This window comes from Ixodes scapularis, unplaced genomic scaffold (genome assembly GCF_016920785.2).
Source record: "Ixodes scapularis isolate PalLabHiFi unplaced genomic scaffold, ASM1692078v2 PGA_scaffold4__175_contigs__length_147842914, whole genome shotgun sequence".
NCBI classification, from domain to species: Eukaryota; Metazoa; Arthropoda; class Arachnida; order Ixodida; family Ixodidae; genus Ixodes; species Ixodes scapularis.
In genome coordinates, this window is record NW_024609879.1 from 36,573,995 (window position 1) to 36,590,241 (window position 16,247).

The following is a 16,247-nucleotide window of genomic DNA, read 5'->3' on the forward strand; positions in this document are numbered from 1 at the left end:
GACTCGCCGCAGCGGGACGCCAGTAAACTGGCTCTCCTCTCATTCGTTGTCTGCCGCTCCACTTTTTCCATTTTGGCAGCCGCGTTTCGTAGGGATCTGCCATGCTTTGTCAGTATATAGGAGGCTATGCTCAAACGCGTTTTGACTATAAAAGCCAAACGCCGGACGATGGATTTTCGCGTTCTAAAGTGCTCGACAATCGCAGTGGAGGCAAAGGTAGCTAGACTTGCGTGTACCCACTAAGCTTTTCCACCAGAGCTGGGCATTCTGACGTCCTTCAGGTTTCCTCTTCTCCCCCAGTTTTTGCCGGCATAACGGACATCGAGAATGACCCTTTTTCAAACCAGCATTAAGATATGCTGCCTGAGAAAACTCGAGTAATCTGTAAGCGCTCCGTACTTTTTCAGGTAACGGTCAATTTCTCTTCCTCTGAAGCAATCGAGTAACCTAAAGAAATACGTGTTAACCAAGAGTACTAGGAATAGTAATCGATTACTTTTTGCGAGCAATGTGCACATCACTGATTCGTACTCAGGTTGAATCTAACCTGAAAGAGCGCTTAAAAAGAAACTGAAGTGGTTCTTTATTTATATTAAAAAAGAAAACACTATGTAAATCGTCCTTGTCTTACCTCCGGATTCAGAATTATATTACAGATTGATCGATCAAGTAGCCAAAACACCGCGTTTTAAGTATTGCTGGTGGCCCTCCTTTCCGGCGCGCTCGGTGGCAGGAGGGGATAATGATGTAATATGCAGAAATCTCAACATTCCCGTGCCTTCTGAAAGCCTTTCGCGGGCAGTCCAAAATGCTGCAAGTGTTTCCTCGCAAGCCCCGCGCGCGAGGCAGTTAAACCCTTGAGGAATGAGATGAGAGCCATTGCTTGGATTTTTGTTTTTTCTCGTGTCTAATGGCACGTGCCGGTCGAATGCTTGTGATATTCAAATTTGCGGGACGAAAATAGGCTATAATTCAGCCCTAACTCGTTTTTTTCCTTCAAGAATATCTGCTGCTTTTTTTTTAATGTTTTTGACCTCGTGAACATTTTTTTTCTTACGCGGCTAAATTCACCAAGACTGCCTGAGGTTTGAAACGGTTACCGTAATGTTTTTCCCCGTTCAGCTCTGAATTAATTTTAAAAAAAGGCGGCGACGATCCTACTACAGTAAAGTCCCAGTTCCGCTAAAATGATGGTTGGGTTCCGATTTTCAGTTCGATTGGTTTCCGGTTCGATACTCTGGCCACATCCTGCTCTACGTCATAAGCTCGCACCAATAATTTGCCCGAGGACGGAAACGAAAAAAAAACTTTCTCACCGAAAACAAACAAACAAAAACAAAAAAAAACATTTGAAATGAGAATAAAAGTAGAGGGAAAAAGTCCGCTCGCATTCCAGCAAATAATGTGCGTAGCAGCATCTGTTCCCGATGTTGACATCTCTTTGGTTGCACTTGAATATTTTTAGCGGTAACGCGTTACGTTAACGGCGTTACCGGTAACGCGTTACATTTTACGCAACCTGGTAATATACTCGCTACGTTTTAAAGCTGTAAAGCGTGACGAGTTACGTTACTCATTTCCATTCACATGCAACGCACCTACGTTATTCGTTTGGTCCACTTATCTCTATTGTAGTAGGCTGGATCGCGGATCGCGGCCTCGGCAGCTGGGGCCGAGTGTCGCCACCGGCGGCCATTGATTGACACCAGCCAATGCATGGGACTCTATGGGAAGAACGAGAAAAAGTGCCGTTTTCCCCTGTTTCTAAGCTGTTCTCGGCACTGAAACTTTTTGGATGCTTTTTGATAAGCCCGTCAAATAGCTTGCTTACAAACATTAAAACTGACTGCCCTCTCAATTCTTATAAATAAATATTTTGTGGTTGAGAGTGACGCCGCAGTAGTGCAGCTCAATGATGTGAGTTACCTAGAGTTACCGCGGAGTCGGTGGCGGTTTTTTTGAGTTGGGTTTAGCAGACGACAAGCTCCAAGGCTTTGCAACGCGGAATTCGCTCACTCCCGGAAAGCCTCTGTCGAGATGGAACTTCCTTGTCATTCATCAACTTCTGGGCTTCCCTGAGGACGGTCTCATTGACGGCAAGTTCCTTTGTTTACTCCACTACGAGAGCAAGCTTGCCTGCTCAGCCGTAGGTGCTCCTGTACGTTTGATTTTTTTATTTGGCGACCGGACGTTTGACAAATACCGATTCGATCTCCAAACACCCGACATTAGGATCGCAGTGCACAATAAAATACTCGCCTCCGAGCACAGCGTACTATCGGGGAAAAATGAAATGCGAACAGAGGAGCGCGTGGCTCGCGGTACAGGCTGCGCCGCCTGGAAGTGAGCCTAGGAGCGAGGGTGCGTGGCCTACTCCGACGTGTTCACGCCCCTCCCTCTGCGCTCCCCAAGCTTCAGCAGTGCGCCACTAAGTGCGCTGAAAGCTATCACCGCTATCTTTGCTGGCTCAGCGTGTGCGGTGCAAAGAAGCTCGCCGCACTCGCCCAGCAGGCAAAGATAGCGGTGACAGCTTTCAGCGCATTGCGAGGCGCGCTGCCGAAGCTGGGGGAGCGCCAATCGAGGGGCGTGAGCACATCGAAGTAGGCCACGCACACTCGCCCCTAGGTTCACTTCCAGGCGGCGCAGCCTGTACCGCGAGCCACGCGCTCCTCTGTTCGCATTTCATTTTTCCCCGATAGTACATGCTTCAATATGCTTACTTTTGTGCGTTTCTCCCATAGACTTGCGTGTATTGCCTGGTGTCAATCAATGGCCGCCGGTGGCGACACCGACGGGCTCCCGATCCGCGATCCAGCCTACTAAAATAGAGATCAGTGGTTTGGTATTCTCCCCAATACTTCGAAACGATTACACTTCACACTTTTCGTATTTCTACGAGCAAGTCATGTGAATCTTGGTACTCATCTTACGTACTTTCAAATTTTGGCTTTTTTTTTTTTTTTTTGAGGAATCCCTCCTAGTTTAGGCAAAATCCCAAACTACACACCCTTTATCCCAATGTCGAAAAACACCATCGCCGTTAGTCACAGGCAGGAGGAATAGACGTAAAAAAGGCATAAATAAAGTGCGTTACTCTTATCGGTAACGGAAAGGCGGTCGTCTTCATTTTGAGGTAAGGTTGGCCGGTAACGCGTTCATTTTCTCCTTCAGTACCGAGTAACGTATTTCGTTAGGTTCTTCCGCGACGACTACTACACTGGCCTTAAGTAACATGAAAAATGCCTTTCTGAAGCTAGCGCAGCATTGCTCCCCTGCGATTTACCAGGCGGTGCACAAGAAGCGCCCGTGCGCAGGCGGATAATGGGGGGTCAAGATCGAGACAGCGTCGGGCGCCCTGTCCTACCTTGGGCCAACAGCGTTCTCACGAAAATTTTAGCTGTAGTCAAGGTAATTGAAGTGATGACCAGAGGACACAACTTTCAATGAACAGATGAAGTGGTTCTAAGTACGATTACCTTTGTTCAGAGCTGATGACGGATGGCGCGTATTTGGGGAGCAGGGAGATTGCACGAGCGTTTTCTCATAAATGTCCTAAAGCACCTACACTTCGTTTCAGCTCACTGCGAACGCAGCAGACGCTACGAGCATCTTCCTCAAATCTAGCTATATCAAAAGCGAAAGTCAGGGGGCCTTCGCTGCACATGAATGGTTCATCGATGATAGATTATGTAGATAAATATTCCGAATACCATGTTGGTGCGCTTTTGAAGTTATATAATTGGTTTCGTCAGCACGTGCGTCGGCTGCGTTCGAAATCAAGACCACAGGAAGTATAAAGTTGCTTCTTTTGTGCCTCGGAGCTGAGGAAAGGGAATAGGCCTAAGAAAGTTTACACAAAGAATGAACAAAAAAAGAAATAATTTTTTTGGCGTCGTCTATTGTCCTTTTTCGCCCGCCACACAAACAGAGAACCTCTAAGAGCAATGAGAGCGCGCCAATGTCGTTTCCTCAACATATGCGTTATTGTGAAACAAAACAATTATTTGCGGAACACAATCAAAACGTCATAGTGCTCTTGGCAGGTTATTCACGACTTTGGCAAGCCTGGTGGCGAAGGAGAAATTCTGCACAAGCTACTTGTAGATCGAGCTTCATGTTCTCAAAACTGGGTAAGCATTGCCACTTTCCACGGCGGTTTTTCTAATTAGTTTTAAATTTACATGTTAAAAGGTAAGAACGCTGGAGACTGACGAACGAAACATCTTAAAGTTTTCAGAAAGGTTTGCCGAGATATTTACCAAATCTAGACTTCCTATGTCCAGCACTGCAGTAGGAGTGTGTCTTCCGAGGCACAAATATACAACGAAGAAAGGTCAACTGAGGTATCTTTAAACATTTATAATACACGCATTGCTCCACGGCATGTTTAACCTTCACAATGACAATATGTGGGATGTGCTTGCAGACAGGCAGCCGCACTCGCCGCAGGAGCACTGGATTTCAAGCATTTAATTGAAAGGTGAGATTGCATGAAACGTTCGCGGCACCTAGCAGGTGCTGCACCAACTCTCCGAATCGGCCAAAGTTTGATGACATACTCTCAGAAGGCATTGGGCGCGATGAAGGTGTCAGCGCACGGCGGATACTTGGATTCAATAACACGCTTCTTGCGTAAAAATTGGCGACTACAAATGTTTCTTGATGGGGTTTTAAGACAAGTGTTTAAAATAGATATCTCATTCTCCATAATTTATTACATTTCCAAACAGGCAACTTCTCCCGCCTGAAGCCCGCGGAACAATGACTTTGGACATGACGCAGTACCAGAAACTTTACCGTCTTTACCGCATGCCTTCAATAGGCTGCGATATATTGACGTCCAATACGCCCAGCCAGAAATCTGGGGAACACGTGCTGGTCATCCACAACTGCCAGGTACGTCACCACCGGACTTCCTTTGGGTGTTCAGGATGTCAGCTAACGTGTCGCCTTTATCATTCTATGCACGAAATACTATCCCGGGGACACACACACACACCAAAGGAACAGAAGCGCTCTGTCAATCCCCGAGGCGCCAGTCTGAGAAGGCAAATAATCTAAGTGTTCAATAGATAGGTAATGTTACACTGGCGCGAGGCTTCGTTGAGAATAAGAAGATAGGTTTTTCTAGTGCTTTAATTACCTTGTAAATGCTATTACTTAGCGGGGACATGGTGACCCAGATGGGAGGGTATCACTTTCCTAAAAGCACTGTGAAAAGTTTTTTTTTTTCTCCTTTGTAACGACTAGTTTTAAGGATGCTTAAAAATCACGCAAATCATAGTGCCGTATGTAGTGTCCGGTGTCATTAGCGTAGGTTTCTTGGGCGACCATATCGTTTTATTGACCGCAAGTCAAAGAAAGTGGCTGTTAGGCGTGAATAACATATATTGTTCAGACCGTAAACTTAAAAGTGAAAGCACCACTAAATATTTTTGTGTACAAAGTAGAAACAATTAACAGCAGCTAGAATGCCCAAAGCCTCTGAACCACCTCATCTACCTCCATGTAAAATTGCCACAAGTATATCGCACGAACGCAGCAATTGAGCCCGCGCCCACCGAAGAGTGTCCTTTCACCCTTTGACGGAACACGAGGCCCAACCAAATGCTGATGCAACACACTTCCAAAATTTGAGTCTGAACTCAAACTCAAGGGAATGAAGTCGGAGTCTAGTGGATATCCTTTGATTATACTTGTGGGTGTTCTATCAGCTCGTTGTACCCACAAGTTCACCCCGTTGCTGAGAAGTATATGTGAACAAGTCAGTTGCAACTAACTAGAGATATGTTTTCTAGAATATTTTTCTCTTCTCAATAATTGCTGAAAGCTTAAAACTGCATGGGCATGAGCTTCCAGCATCTTAGAAGAACATAGCTGAAGAGTCAACATAGTTGTGTTCCCCTCAAAAAGCACTGTAACAAACCTCTAAAATAATGCAGAGTGTTACTACTTTCCTTGTTCAGGTGTTGAATTAAGATGTTTACACATGTATATCTTTGACTTGCTTTATGTCATTCCATTAAGGCATACAAGTTTCAAGCGCCAGAAATATTGTTTCTTTCTTGGACAAACTTTTATGAACTACTTCACACAATGGATGTGACAACCATCTCGATGCGACAATCATCATAAAATAGAACTTAAATTCATTAGTAGAATAAATGGATAATGTCACGTGGCCCTTACGCTGTGGCTCTTGAGTTCTCAGTACATTATACGATCTTCGCAATACCTTCAAGGTTTCGTAAATGTGCAACGTGTCGCACGTCAGGTAGGTTTTTTCGAATTTTGCATATTCCGTCCAGTGCTCAAAGCCTAATTTCACTGCCCAAGTTATTAGCCGATAGGTAGACATTTCACCCATCCAGGCATTCGGATGACTGTTTTTCAGCTGCGGAAGACGTTTCTACAGAACCGCGGTCTACGTGTTTGTGCTAACTGTATGTCAACCTGTATATATCCTGTACGTGAAAAAAAGATTAAACCAGGGTTTTCCGACCGCATAAATAAACTGCGTACCGCAAAATGCGGGAACTCCTTGGGAATGGGACCCAAGTGATTGGTGATAGAAGGCACAAGTTTTAACACTGGACGTTACCAGGACACAAGATAAAATCAAAGATATGTTTGTGTACTGGTTGACGTTTAGCTATACTAAAAAACATGACTACACGGAATACTCAAAATGGCGTTTAAGAGGTTGGCTATGCCCATCGCACATCGACTAGCCTTTGGTCAAAGTGCGCACCCTAGCCCCTGGGGGTTGATCACTTCTCTGCACGTGACGACGCGGCGTGGCCACTTTCGAAGGAGATATTCATTGCAGGCAGTCGTACAATGGTATCACTAAGTTGCATAACCCCAGAAAGACTCTAAAGTATTCTTTTGTACCTCTCCTATTCGTTAAAGATCCGCCAAGATCATATAAATTGCGCAATTTAGGTAAACTGGTCGAAAAAAAAACATTGCACAAAGATCGCGAGCCGCCAACCTATATTCTAGTTGCAACGTACGTCCGCTTGTACGTTACGCTAGGTGTTGGCGTGCGTGTTTGCAAAATGACGTAAGGCTATTTTTTCTCACGCATTTTGTTGCGCAGCTCTTTATACATAAAAATATTCAGGCAGAACTAACTATATTCTTGTCTAATTAGGCGATTAGCTGATAACGAAATTGAATGAGCATTTCCTTACGAAAATGTAATATATGGCCCTAATATATTTTATACACGGCCATATATGGTGGAAACGCGATCACGCCGCGTGACAGATGACACATTAGCAGTTGGCATTGTGCAATCTTCAAAGGCCTGCTTGCCGAACCAATATGGCGAGTGGTGCGCCTTGCATGGCTGCTGTGGGTTCTGCATCTGCAGTAAATGGTATCTCGTTCGAAAAGTGCTAGCCGTATTTCGGCAACAAGCGATCTCTTAAAAAAAAACAAAAAACCAAGACGTTTTGTGATCCGTTTAGTGTTCGGGTCCACAAATGACAGCGTGTGCTGCATCGTGTTGAATCTTCACGGACGCCTTCCTTCTCGCTTCTGTGTTTGAGGGGCTGTTCTGCCATGCCCGTGTCGACATATATCTCGGATTACACATTTCAAGTCCGGTATCATCAACGTAGGTGCTCTGCAAAATACTTCACGACCACTGATCATTTTCCTACAGGTACTCTTCCAGATTACCTCTAGAATTAGGCCGTGTCTATCTCGTGGCCGCCGGGCGAATAATTTTCCCGAAATTCTACCAGCAGTAACCTGCCATTGGCCGTCTGAAATCATGTCATAACTGAGGGTAGAATACTGAATTTTTTACTCTCCCTGCGTGTCGTGATAACACGTTCCACGGCCACCTTTTCGTGCATACACATTTCATTGAGACACGTTTCGTCGACAATCGCTATGCGAATGTCGATAATGCTGCTTTCCTTGGGAACCCAGTTGAGCGAAATCAGGCGTGGCGTAAAGCAGTTCACGTAAAAAGCTAATAAAAGTTGGTACATGCTCAATATCCAATTGGCATTTTTGTTATTCGGATGAGAAGTCACTTCTGGTAAATATTTGTAGAGAACAACAATATATACAAAGGTTTCCTTATTTGATTGGGACATATATGGCTTGATATGGGAGGCGGACACGTGTTGTTGCGAAAGGCCCCAGGAGACGACCTTGCCCTCCCAAACCGACCAGCACGGGTGATCGCCCTGCAGCATCGTCGCGAGGTGGCTACGGTCAGCTGCATCCGGAGACAGAGCGAGAGGCGCCTTGGAGCCGCCAGCGCAGCTTGGTACACGGGGACGACGTGACCTTCTCCGAAGGATCATCGGGTTGACCCACACCAGTGTCATCAGGCCGTCCTTGCCGTCCGGCCCCCCTCCTTGCTTCTTCTGTCTGACCTCGACGCACAACGACCCGACAGCTTTGGGACGTCCTCGACAAAGGAGGGGGCTTTACTCAATTTCCCCAGCTTAGATCGCCCATGGGATTATCCCCTGACACACGGAAGCCAGGACGCCTGGATGTCTTCCGCCTTCCTCGACTTCGATGGCAACATTGTCCGCCGACATTGACCGGCGACACCGTAGCCAAGGATGTCTGGCCCTTCCGTGTGTGTGCCGCGTGTGGCAGTGTGAGAGAGAGGGGAAGGGCATACCTGAATATTAAGGACACTGGCCCCACAGTCTTGGTGAAGGCCTGAACCCTGGGGATTCCCTGCTAGGGATGTGGGGAAAAGTGACGTTATAAAGGCAGCTGCAGGCGGCTGCTACTTTGTGTTCTCGACAGTGTTCTCTAGTGCTCTTTCGGCAAATGATGTAACCTGTCCATATGTATATACAAAAAGGTATATACGAGACACCCCTCCTGCTGCCTGGTCCTTCCCGAGTCCGGCCTCTACATTATTTCCTGCCCTGGCTCGGTTCCCTGCCGTACCTAAAGTGCCCGGACACCGCTCGGTCCCAACAGTGTAACCCTATTTGACCGACCCAGATATGGATATATAAAAAAATTGGGTATGTCTGGTCAGATATGCCTTATATAAACTGATATGCTTTATGCGGCCAGATATGCCCAATTGTTTCATATAACTCTATCTGTTTTGTTTTTTAATATAAGTCCAGACGTGCCATTTTTGTAAGGCGTGGCATACACGTCTAAATTTAACAGGTAAGCTAGACTTGTGCCTAAATCACATGACATCAAGCGATATGACGTCAATTTTCTGCTGAATTTGGAGAGGAAATTCAATGAGTGTTGAAGTGAAATGACATGAAGTAATGTGACATCAAGTTTGCACGAAAATATAGCTCGGCAACGGAATTTGTGTCGAGGCAACATGACATTACGTGATGTCATTTTTACCGCTAAATTAGGCAGGGAAACTTAATTCATGTGTAGGTCATGGAACATGGCCACGTAACGTCAATTTTCCGCCAAATGTAGCGGAGAAACTACATTTGTGTATAGGTCACGTGAGAGGAAGTCATGTGACATTGTTTCCTCCTTAAATGTAGCAAGGCAAAATAATTAGGGGAGATCACGTGACGTCAAGTTTCCCGCTAAATCTAGCGGAACAACTGAATTTCTGTATAGGTCACCTGTCATCAGGTCATGTGATGTCGTTTTCCCCGCTCAATTTAGCGGGAAAACCAAACGGGCATATACATGCCTTAAAGTGGCCTGATGATTGCTTTAAAGGACATATTACTTTTAATTGCTTTAAATGACATATTGCTTTAAATGCTTTAAGGGACATATTACTTTTAATTGTTTTAACCCTTTGCTGCACCTTATTGCATATTTGTAACAGAGCAATAAACGACAATAAAAACATCTACAAAATGCACTTAGTGCTGGCTCCGCACGTTGTTGCATTTCCGCAACATACATCCGCGAGGCGACCCGTCCAGTGCTGCCATCTGTACTCAAAGTCAAAATTCAAATTTTAGTGATTTATTCAGCGTAAGGTTGGTCTGCCAGTAGGGGCGACACTGGTTTACACTGTAGATGAGCAATTTTGCCAGTGCAGTACGACTGCTAAAGTGGGGTCTTTAACGTGCTTACGCAGTAGTGATACACGACCGCACGCCGGTACGATGCTCATCCAGATCGAAACGGGCAGGGGTGGGGCTCGAACCCAGGATGCCTGGGTTCTGCAGCGCGAGCTTTCGCAGCCATCTGTACTCAGGCGGCGAACTGCTCTCTAAAAAGCATGACAGCCACCACGTAAACGATAAACAAGTCAATTTGACAAACGTTTTTGGTACTTTTTTATTCTTTGTGATGGTTCTACACCAACAACATCTTAGGTTAAGAATTAAACGGGAGAAACATGCGCGATGTTCATTCTACATCGCGTTACGGAACACGGTTATGCGCGACGATATTTGGGAAACAAGACCAAATGCGCACACGTCATCAGTTCGGGTAATAACCTAAGTGGTAAATCTTTATGCCATCCCGCTCCCTTTCGAAGCAAAATGAAAAAAAGCGGTTCGCGTTATCAGATTTGAGCACTGTACATAGTTGCTAGGTACAGAACCTAAACAGCCCGGATTTATTTTCTGCTAAAACGCATTAGTTACGCCTGAACATAAATACACATGCAGACTAGACAAAAAAAAGCAGCTCCTCTTTGACCACTCTATTACTATCGTACTAATGACATTGAAGAAAATAAATATAAACAAATGTATGTATTACGCCACAGTGGTCACAGTGCCACGCCCCGACCAAGCCGTATTAACATACTGACTCGAAACAGATTGGTAACTGCAGAGAAAATTAATAAGTTTATTTCAAATACAATGTTTTGCAGAATTCAACTTTGATGCCATAGCATAGAGTGTGACGGCGTGCAAGCTAGGAGCTAAACCTATAGAACCTCAATCGACATTATTAAGCCCTAGACAGAACGGACGGGGTCGCTTCAATATGGGAGTGAAATTACCTGTTTTGATAATAGCCTGCTCGCTCGGAAGTTCACGGTTGTTATTTATTGTATTTTTAAGGTGTGAATACAGAATAGGACCGTGAACGTAGCACGGTACTCAAGGAATGCTCTATGGATCGTTGTAGCTATTGAGAAATGTCTGCTTGTAGGACACCCCAACTCTTTCGTGGAGTCTGTCTTTGACGGCGATTATAATTATAACACAAAACTACACAATTAGCTAACAAAACTCACACCCGTCATACGCATTGTCTGGTTGACTTTCTGAGCTCCATAGTCGTTCTGGTAATCTGCTGCTGTCCGTAACGCTTGGACATTATAACTCGGTTGCGAATTCCACTTAGTTGCAGGCCGCTCAGCTTGTGGGGAATTCATGTCCAGAGCTAGTTCGCATGCTGTTGGGACTACCCATTTGGTGCTGTATTTATAGTCCTTTGTGTACCATCAAGCGAGCAGACAACTCCAGGAATCCAACCCTGTCCTACGACGATACTATGCTCCCACACAGTATGTACCGCACCAAAAGGACAGTTTCCCCGCCAGTGTAGGGATGACTTCGAATGCATAGGTGTTCAAAAACCAGTCGGGCACCAGGTGCGGTAGTCGAATAACAGTTCAAAATAGTACTTGCGACACTTTGCCGAGGCTCTGCAGCGGCGGAACTTCAACAACAGATACGTACTTGCAAGACTGGTTGTAAGACTGCGAGGCAAAACCTTGCGAATGCCCTCATTCACACTACACATGGCACGTTCGGATTACTTGTTGGGCTGGGAGCGATAAACAGTGGTGGCGAGATGCTGTACATTACTATGTTGTAAAAGCTGCTTGCAAACCGTACTTTTAAACTGCAGTCCTTTGTCGGACACAGGTGTCTTTGGCTGTTCTATGAACTAAAAACGTCGCGCTCGGCTTCCACTGTGGCCTGGGCGATGCATCTATCCCTTTGAGTTCGAGTCAACCACGATCAGTATTATATGACTCTCCAGCGGTACGGCATATCCGCATGAAGCAGTGTCTGTGTAGTTTAAAATACATCGAACAGGACGTGGGTATTTCCGGCACCTGTCACCATGACTGATGTATCGGAATAAATGTCATGGAGGAACCACTTAACGCCCCCACCATATGAGTCATGACTAGGTTTCTGCGTTTTCGAAGTTCATTTATCCAAAGATTCGGAGGTTGATGTTCAGGGTTTCTTTCTTGCCAGAAACACGGGGTTTATCAAAGTTTATTTTTTCTCTATTCCCAATTCTCCGAAATTCAGAGTTTATTTTTGCTTTATTGCAATCGTTCAAGAGTTTAAAATAAAAATAAATAGTATCCGAGCAGAGACATATCATAAATTCACCTGTATCAAAATATAAATTTGGATACATTTGGCATTGGCGCCCTGGTCATTGCAACTACTAACTGTTCCACTACAATACTTAGAAAAGAGTATTCCTTGAATACGTGCCAATATTTTAGAATCATAAACATCTGGACATGGTCACTGGAATAAATAGAAGCCCCAGCTGCCCTGTCCCCTTCTTATGAAATTAACCGTACGAAAATGTCAGATATGGCCCTGATATATTTTATATACGGCCAGATATGATAATATAAGCAGTCGAATTGCTCTGTATTTCGCCAGATATGGAGCTAATACGGCCGTATTTCTCCATATAGGTGGGCAAATACTGCCAGATCTGGCCGTATAAGTGCGTAAACACGGCCACATATCACCATATACGCGTGCAACTATAGCCCCTGATAATAATATATGGGCTCGTTTCAGTCGTGCAAGCAACAAGTTATATGTACTCACTAAGACAGTAGTTGATTTATCTATATTGCATGAGTCTCATGCAATTAGTGAACTATTGTCAACATCCTTAAAGTGAAATTATTCCAGGTATTTGGACCAATTAATCAATTGTGCGATTCGAAGATTGAAAGACAAATGAAATTTGGTTGTATGTTTGATGTGTGACAATATGACGAAGTGCGATCGGAACGCGAGTTAATCAAATAATGGATTTTAGTCCCAGCTCTTAGGCACCCGTTCCCGAGGTAAGCGGTGTTGGGTGTCGCCATCGGTGTAACCGCCCCGCTAAATTTAGCGAGAAATTGAATTGGTACGTATGTCACGTGATGTCAATTTTGCCGCGAAATCTGGCAGTGAAACTAATTTTTTTTTTTTTACGTTTCCCCGTTAAATTGAGCGGGTAAACACGAACCGTTAGCTTACTCAAGATGCAAGACGCTACTTAGCTGTCCCGAATCCTTTCCCCTTCGAACGGAAGTCGTTGCGCCCGGAGTACAATACGCAGCTCTTTCAAAACCGTTCGCGCAGCATAGCATTCGTTCGTCTGCGAGCGTCGGCGATTCATCGTGTGTTGAAAGTCGGAAGATGTGCGGTCGGTGGTGTCTTCTTTGTGTAACTCGTTCGTAAAAAAATTTTAAACAGTGTACACTTGATTTTAAATTTACTGGTAAAAATATATATATAGATAATTATTTTTCTATTTATTCGTCGACATCATGCACAAAAAATAGTCCCGTTTATTTTTTTATTTAAAATTATAATGTGGGTTATACAGCGTAAAACATAGTATCTTGAAACTCGCATCGTTTTGAGTTCAAAAGCTGGACTTATTTGAGCTGTTTGTTCACACGGTATTGCAAGCAGGATAGATGCTACGGGTGTTTTAGGCCAATCGTGTCTCCGGTTAGGGTCCCGTGACTACAGTCTAAAATCTGGTGACAAAGCAGGACATCGCACCTCCCTGGCGCCCAGGGCCACACATAGCATTCATAGCACTGTCAACCTTCGTTACACGTGACACATCGCCTTGTTGTGGCCCCATAAGGTAAGCCTTTTGTTCGTGAAACCCAGTTTTGGCCTCTCCTTCGATCCTTTTCCCTCTCTCCCTAAGCCGAAAGCGTTGTAAAAGGTGAGTGGTCACGTGGTTTGACGGATGACGCATTAGCCGTTGCCGATCTCGGAATGCGTTTGGCCGGACCTTGTTTGGCGTGTGAATTCTCCCTCTGTGGCTGCTGCGTATGTATGCTTCTGCAAGCGATTTCTTCAATGAAGCCCAAGAACCTTTCGTGATGCGTTTAGTGTTCGGTTCTACAAACGACAGCTTGTGCTACACCGTGTTGAATCTTCATGGGCACCTTCTCGTTTCTGTGTTCGAGTGTTGGTTTTGCCGTGGCCGTGTCGGCATCTCTCTCGGATAACACCTTTCAAGTCGCGTCTCGTCAACGTAAGTGCGCTGCAACCTACTTTGTGACAATTTATCGTTTTTTCCTAAATGTATTCTTCCAGATTACCTCTAGATTTAGGCCGTGTCTATCTCCTGGCAGCCGGGAGAATCATTGTGCAGAATGTTTCGGCATTGGTGCGATTGCGCTACAAGCAGAAAGTTTCGATATGCCGCCGACAAAGTTTTGACGTGTCGCCAAAAAACAACAGCAAAACAGCAACACAGTCTTAGTTACGCGTTCCAAAATTTGACGAGCGGCTTTACGAGCCGCTTGTTGAAAGATTGTTACGATTTTGCGAAATATTGGTAAACAATGCTAGGTTACCGCCCTATTGAAAATTCCATCAAGATACGTAATTTGGGACACTGACTGCCAGTCAGCAGCCTTGATGGAACGTGATGGACCATCAGACGTCATCTGACGGTCCATCAGATGGCGTCTGACTGCCACTGCCAAGGGAACTTCATCGACAAGGGCAGCATTTATATAAGAGTAAAGCTATACGCACGTATAAATATCGCCAAATGCCTCGATAAAACAAAATGTTCGAGAAAAAAAAAAGCCAAAAAAAGCAGGACCCACCGCGGATCAAACCCGCGACCACTTGCATACAAATCGGACACTTTAACCCCATGCTATGCCACCGCTTAGTAAACTCGATTCGACCATCCGTTTTATACGAGATGCTTCGGCTGCAAATGCAGTTAAGCCTTCAGCATGTTATGCAAAGCACTCGTACATCACTCGCCGTACTTCAGTTCTACCCACCTGCCATGTAGAGTACTTTCGCGCCGTAAAACAATCCTTTTGCTCGCGCGTCTCCGGCCCAGTAGACCTGGTACACCTTGTCGTCTTCAACTACACCGCTAAAGTCCCTTACATCGTCGGAACTCACAACAGGTTGGGTCTTGTCGAGTAGAAATTCTACTAAAACATAAGACATTGTAGAGCCCGGGCAGGATCGACAGGTTGGAGCAAGTGGGCAAACAAAACGAGTCGAGAGCGATCGTTCATGAAAGCTGGGCGAAGCCTCTATGGGCGAAGCGAAGTCAGCGAAGTGGCGTGTTCGGCGGGCTTCTGATCAAGGTTTTCTGTCGGCTGCGTGTCATATCTCTAACATCAGCGGTTTTATGGGCTCACGTCCCGAAATCGTTTTCTTGTGCATAGATTATTTTTCGTATTCATAGATTTGACGAAATAGTGGTATCCGAACGAACTTTACGTCCTTTGACCGTACGTCTGTCTGCACGTCAAGGCTTTTTGACGTACAGTCAGAGCCAATCGATTTACAATCAGAATCGCCATCAAGACATCTTGATGGCATTTCGTGGCGGCCGACTGCCACCAGGAAACCATCAGAAAGCCGACAAGTAAAGTCTGACTGGAGTTTGAGTGTCGGTCAGAGTAACTTGTTGGCCAATCAGACATGCTTGACGTACAGTCAGGCACAGTCAGCTGTCCACTAGAAAACATTGACTGCCAAACAGGGTTACATTGATGGATTTTTCCTTCGGGCGTAATAATCTAAACCCTGAGATGAGGATAAATCAAATAACGGACAACTCTCATTGACTCAGGCTTTATATTATGATGTTTCCTAACCGGCATGCCAACATACTTTCGCTCCTTGCAAGGGATACCGCCTCTCGGACGGCACAAACCGATCCCCTGACGGCGGCGTCTCGGCGAGCTTCCACACGGAGCCGCCGCCGACCGATCGCCGTTGTCGGCGTTATGTAACGATAGGCACAGGACATCTACTCCACGAATGGGCAAAAGCCGATGCAAAGGCGTGCGCGAACGCAAACTCGGTCATCCGCGGGCGCATCCCTCTCCTCCCGCTCGTACTTTCTCTAACTTGACGGACACTCTGTCTCGCGGTTCATACCTACGAAATGATCGTCGGAATACCGGGCAATTGCTACAGCCGAACGCGGCACAGCTTACCATTGCTCCCGCTGTGGAAGGTAAGAGTCAACTACCAGCATGGTGGATACCGTTTTTTTTGTTTGTTTTTTTTATTCTTGCAGATTTG

The 16,247-nt window shown here is 45.4% G+C and overlaps 1 protein-coding gene across 1 annotated transcript in view; it reads left to right on the plus strand.

Annotated features, from left to right (window-relative positions):
* Positions 1–4,761: 4,761 nt before the first annotated feature.
* Positions 4,762–16,247, plus strand: part of LOC8043472 (carnitine O-acetyltransferase-like) — a 63,480-nt gene continuing 51,994 nt past the window's right edge. Inside the window, exon 1 of the mRNA XM_040220271.1 lies at positions 4,762–4,896. Coding sequence (XP_040076205.1) covers positions 4,762–4,896 — 135 coding nt within the window. The remainder of the gene's footprint in view (positions 4,897–16,247) is intronic.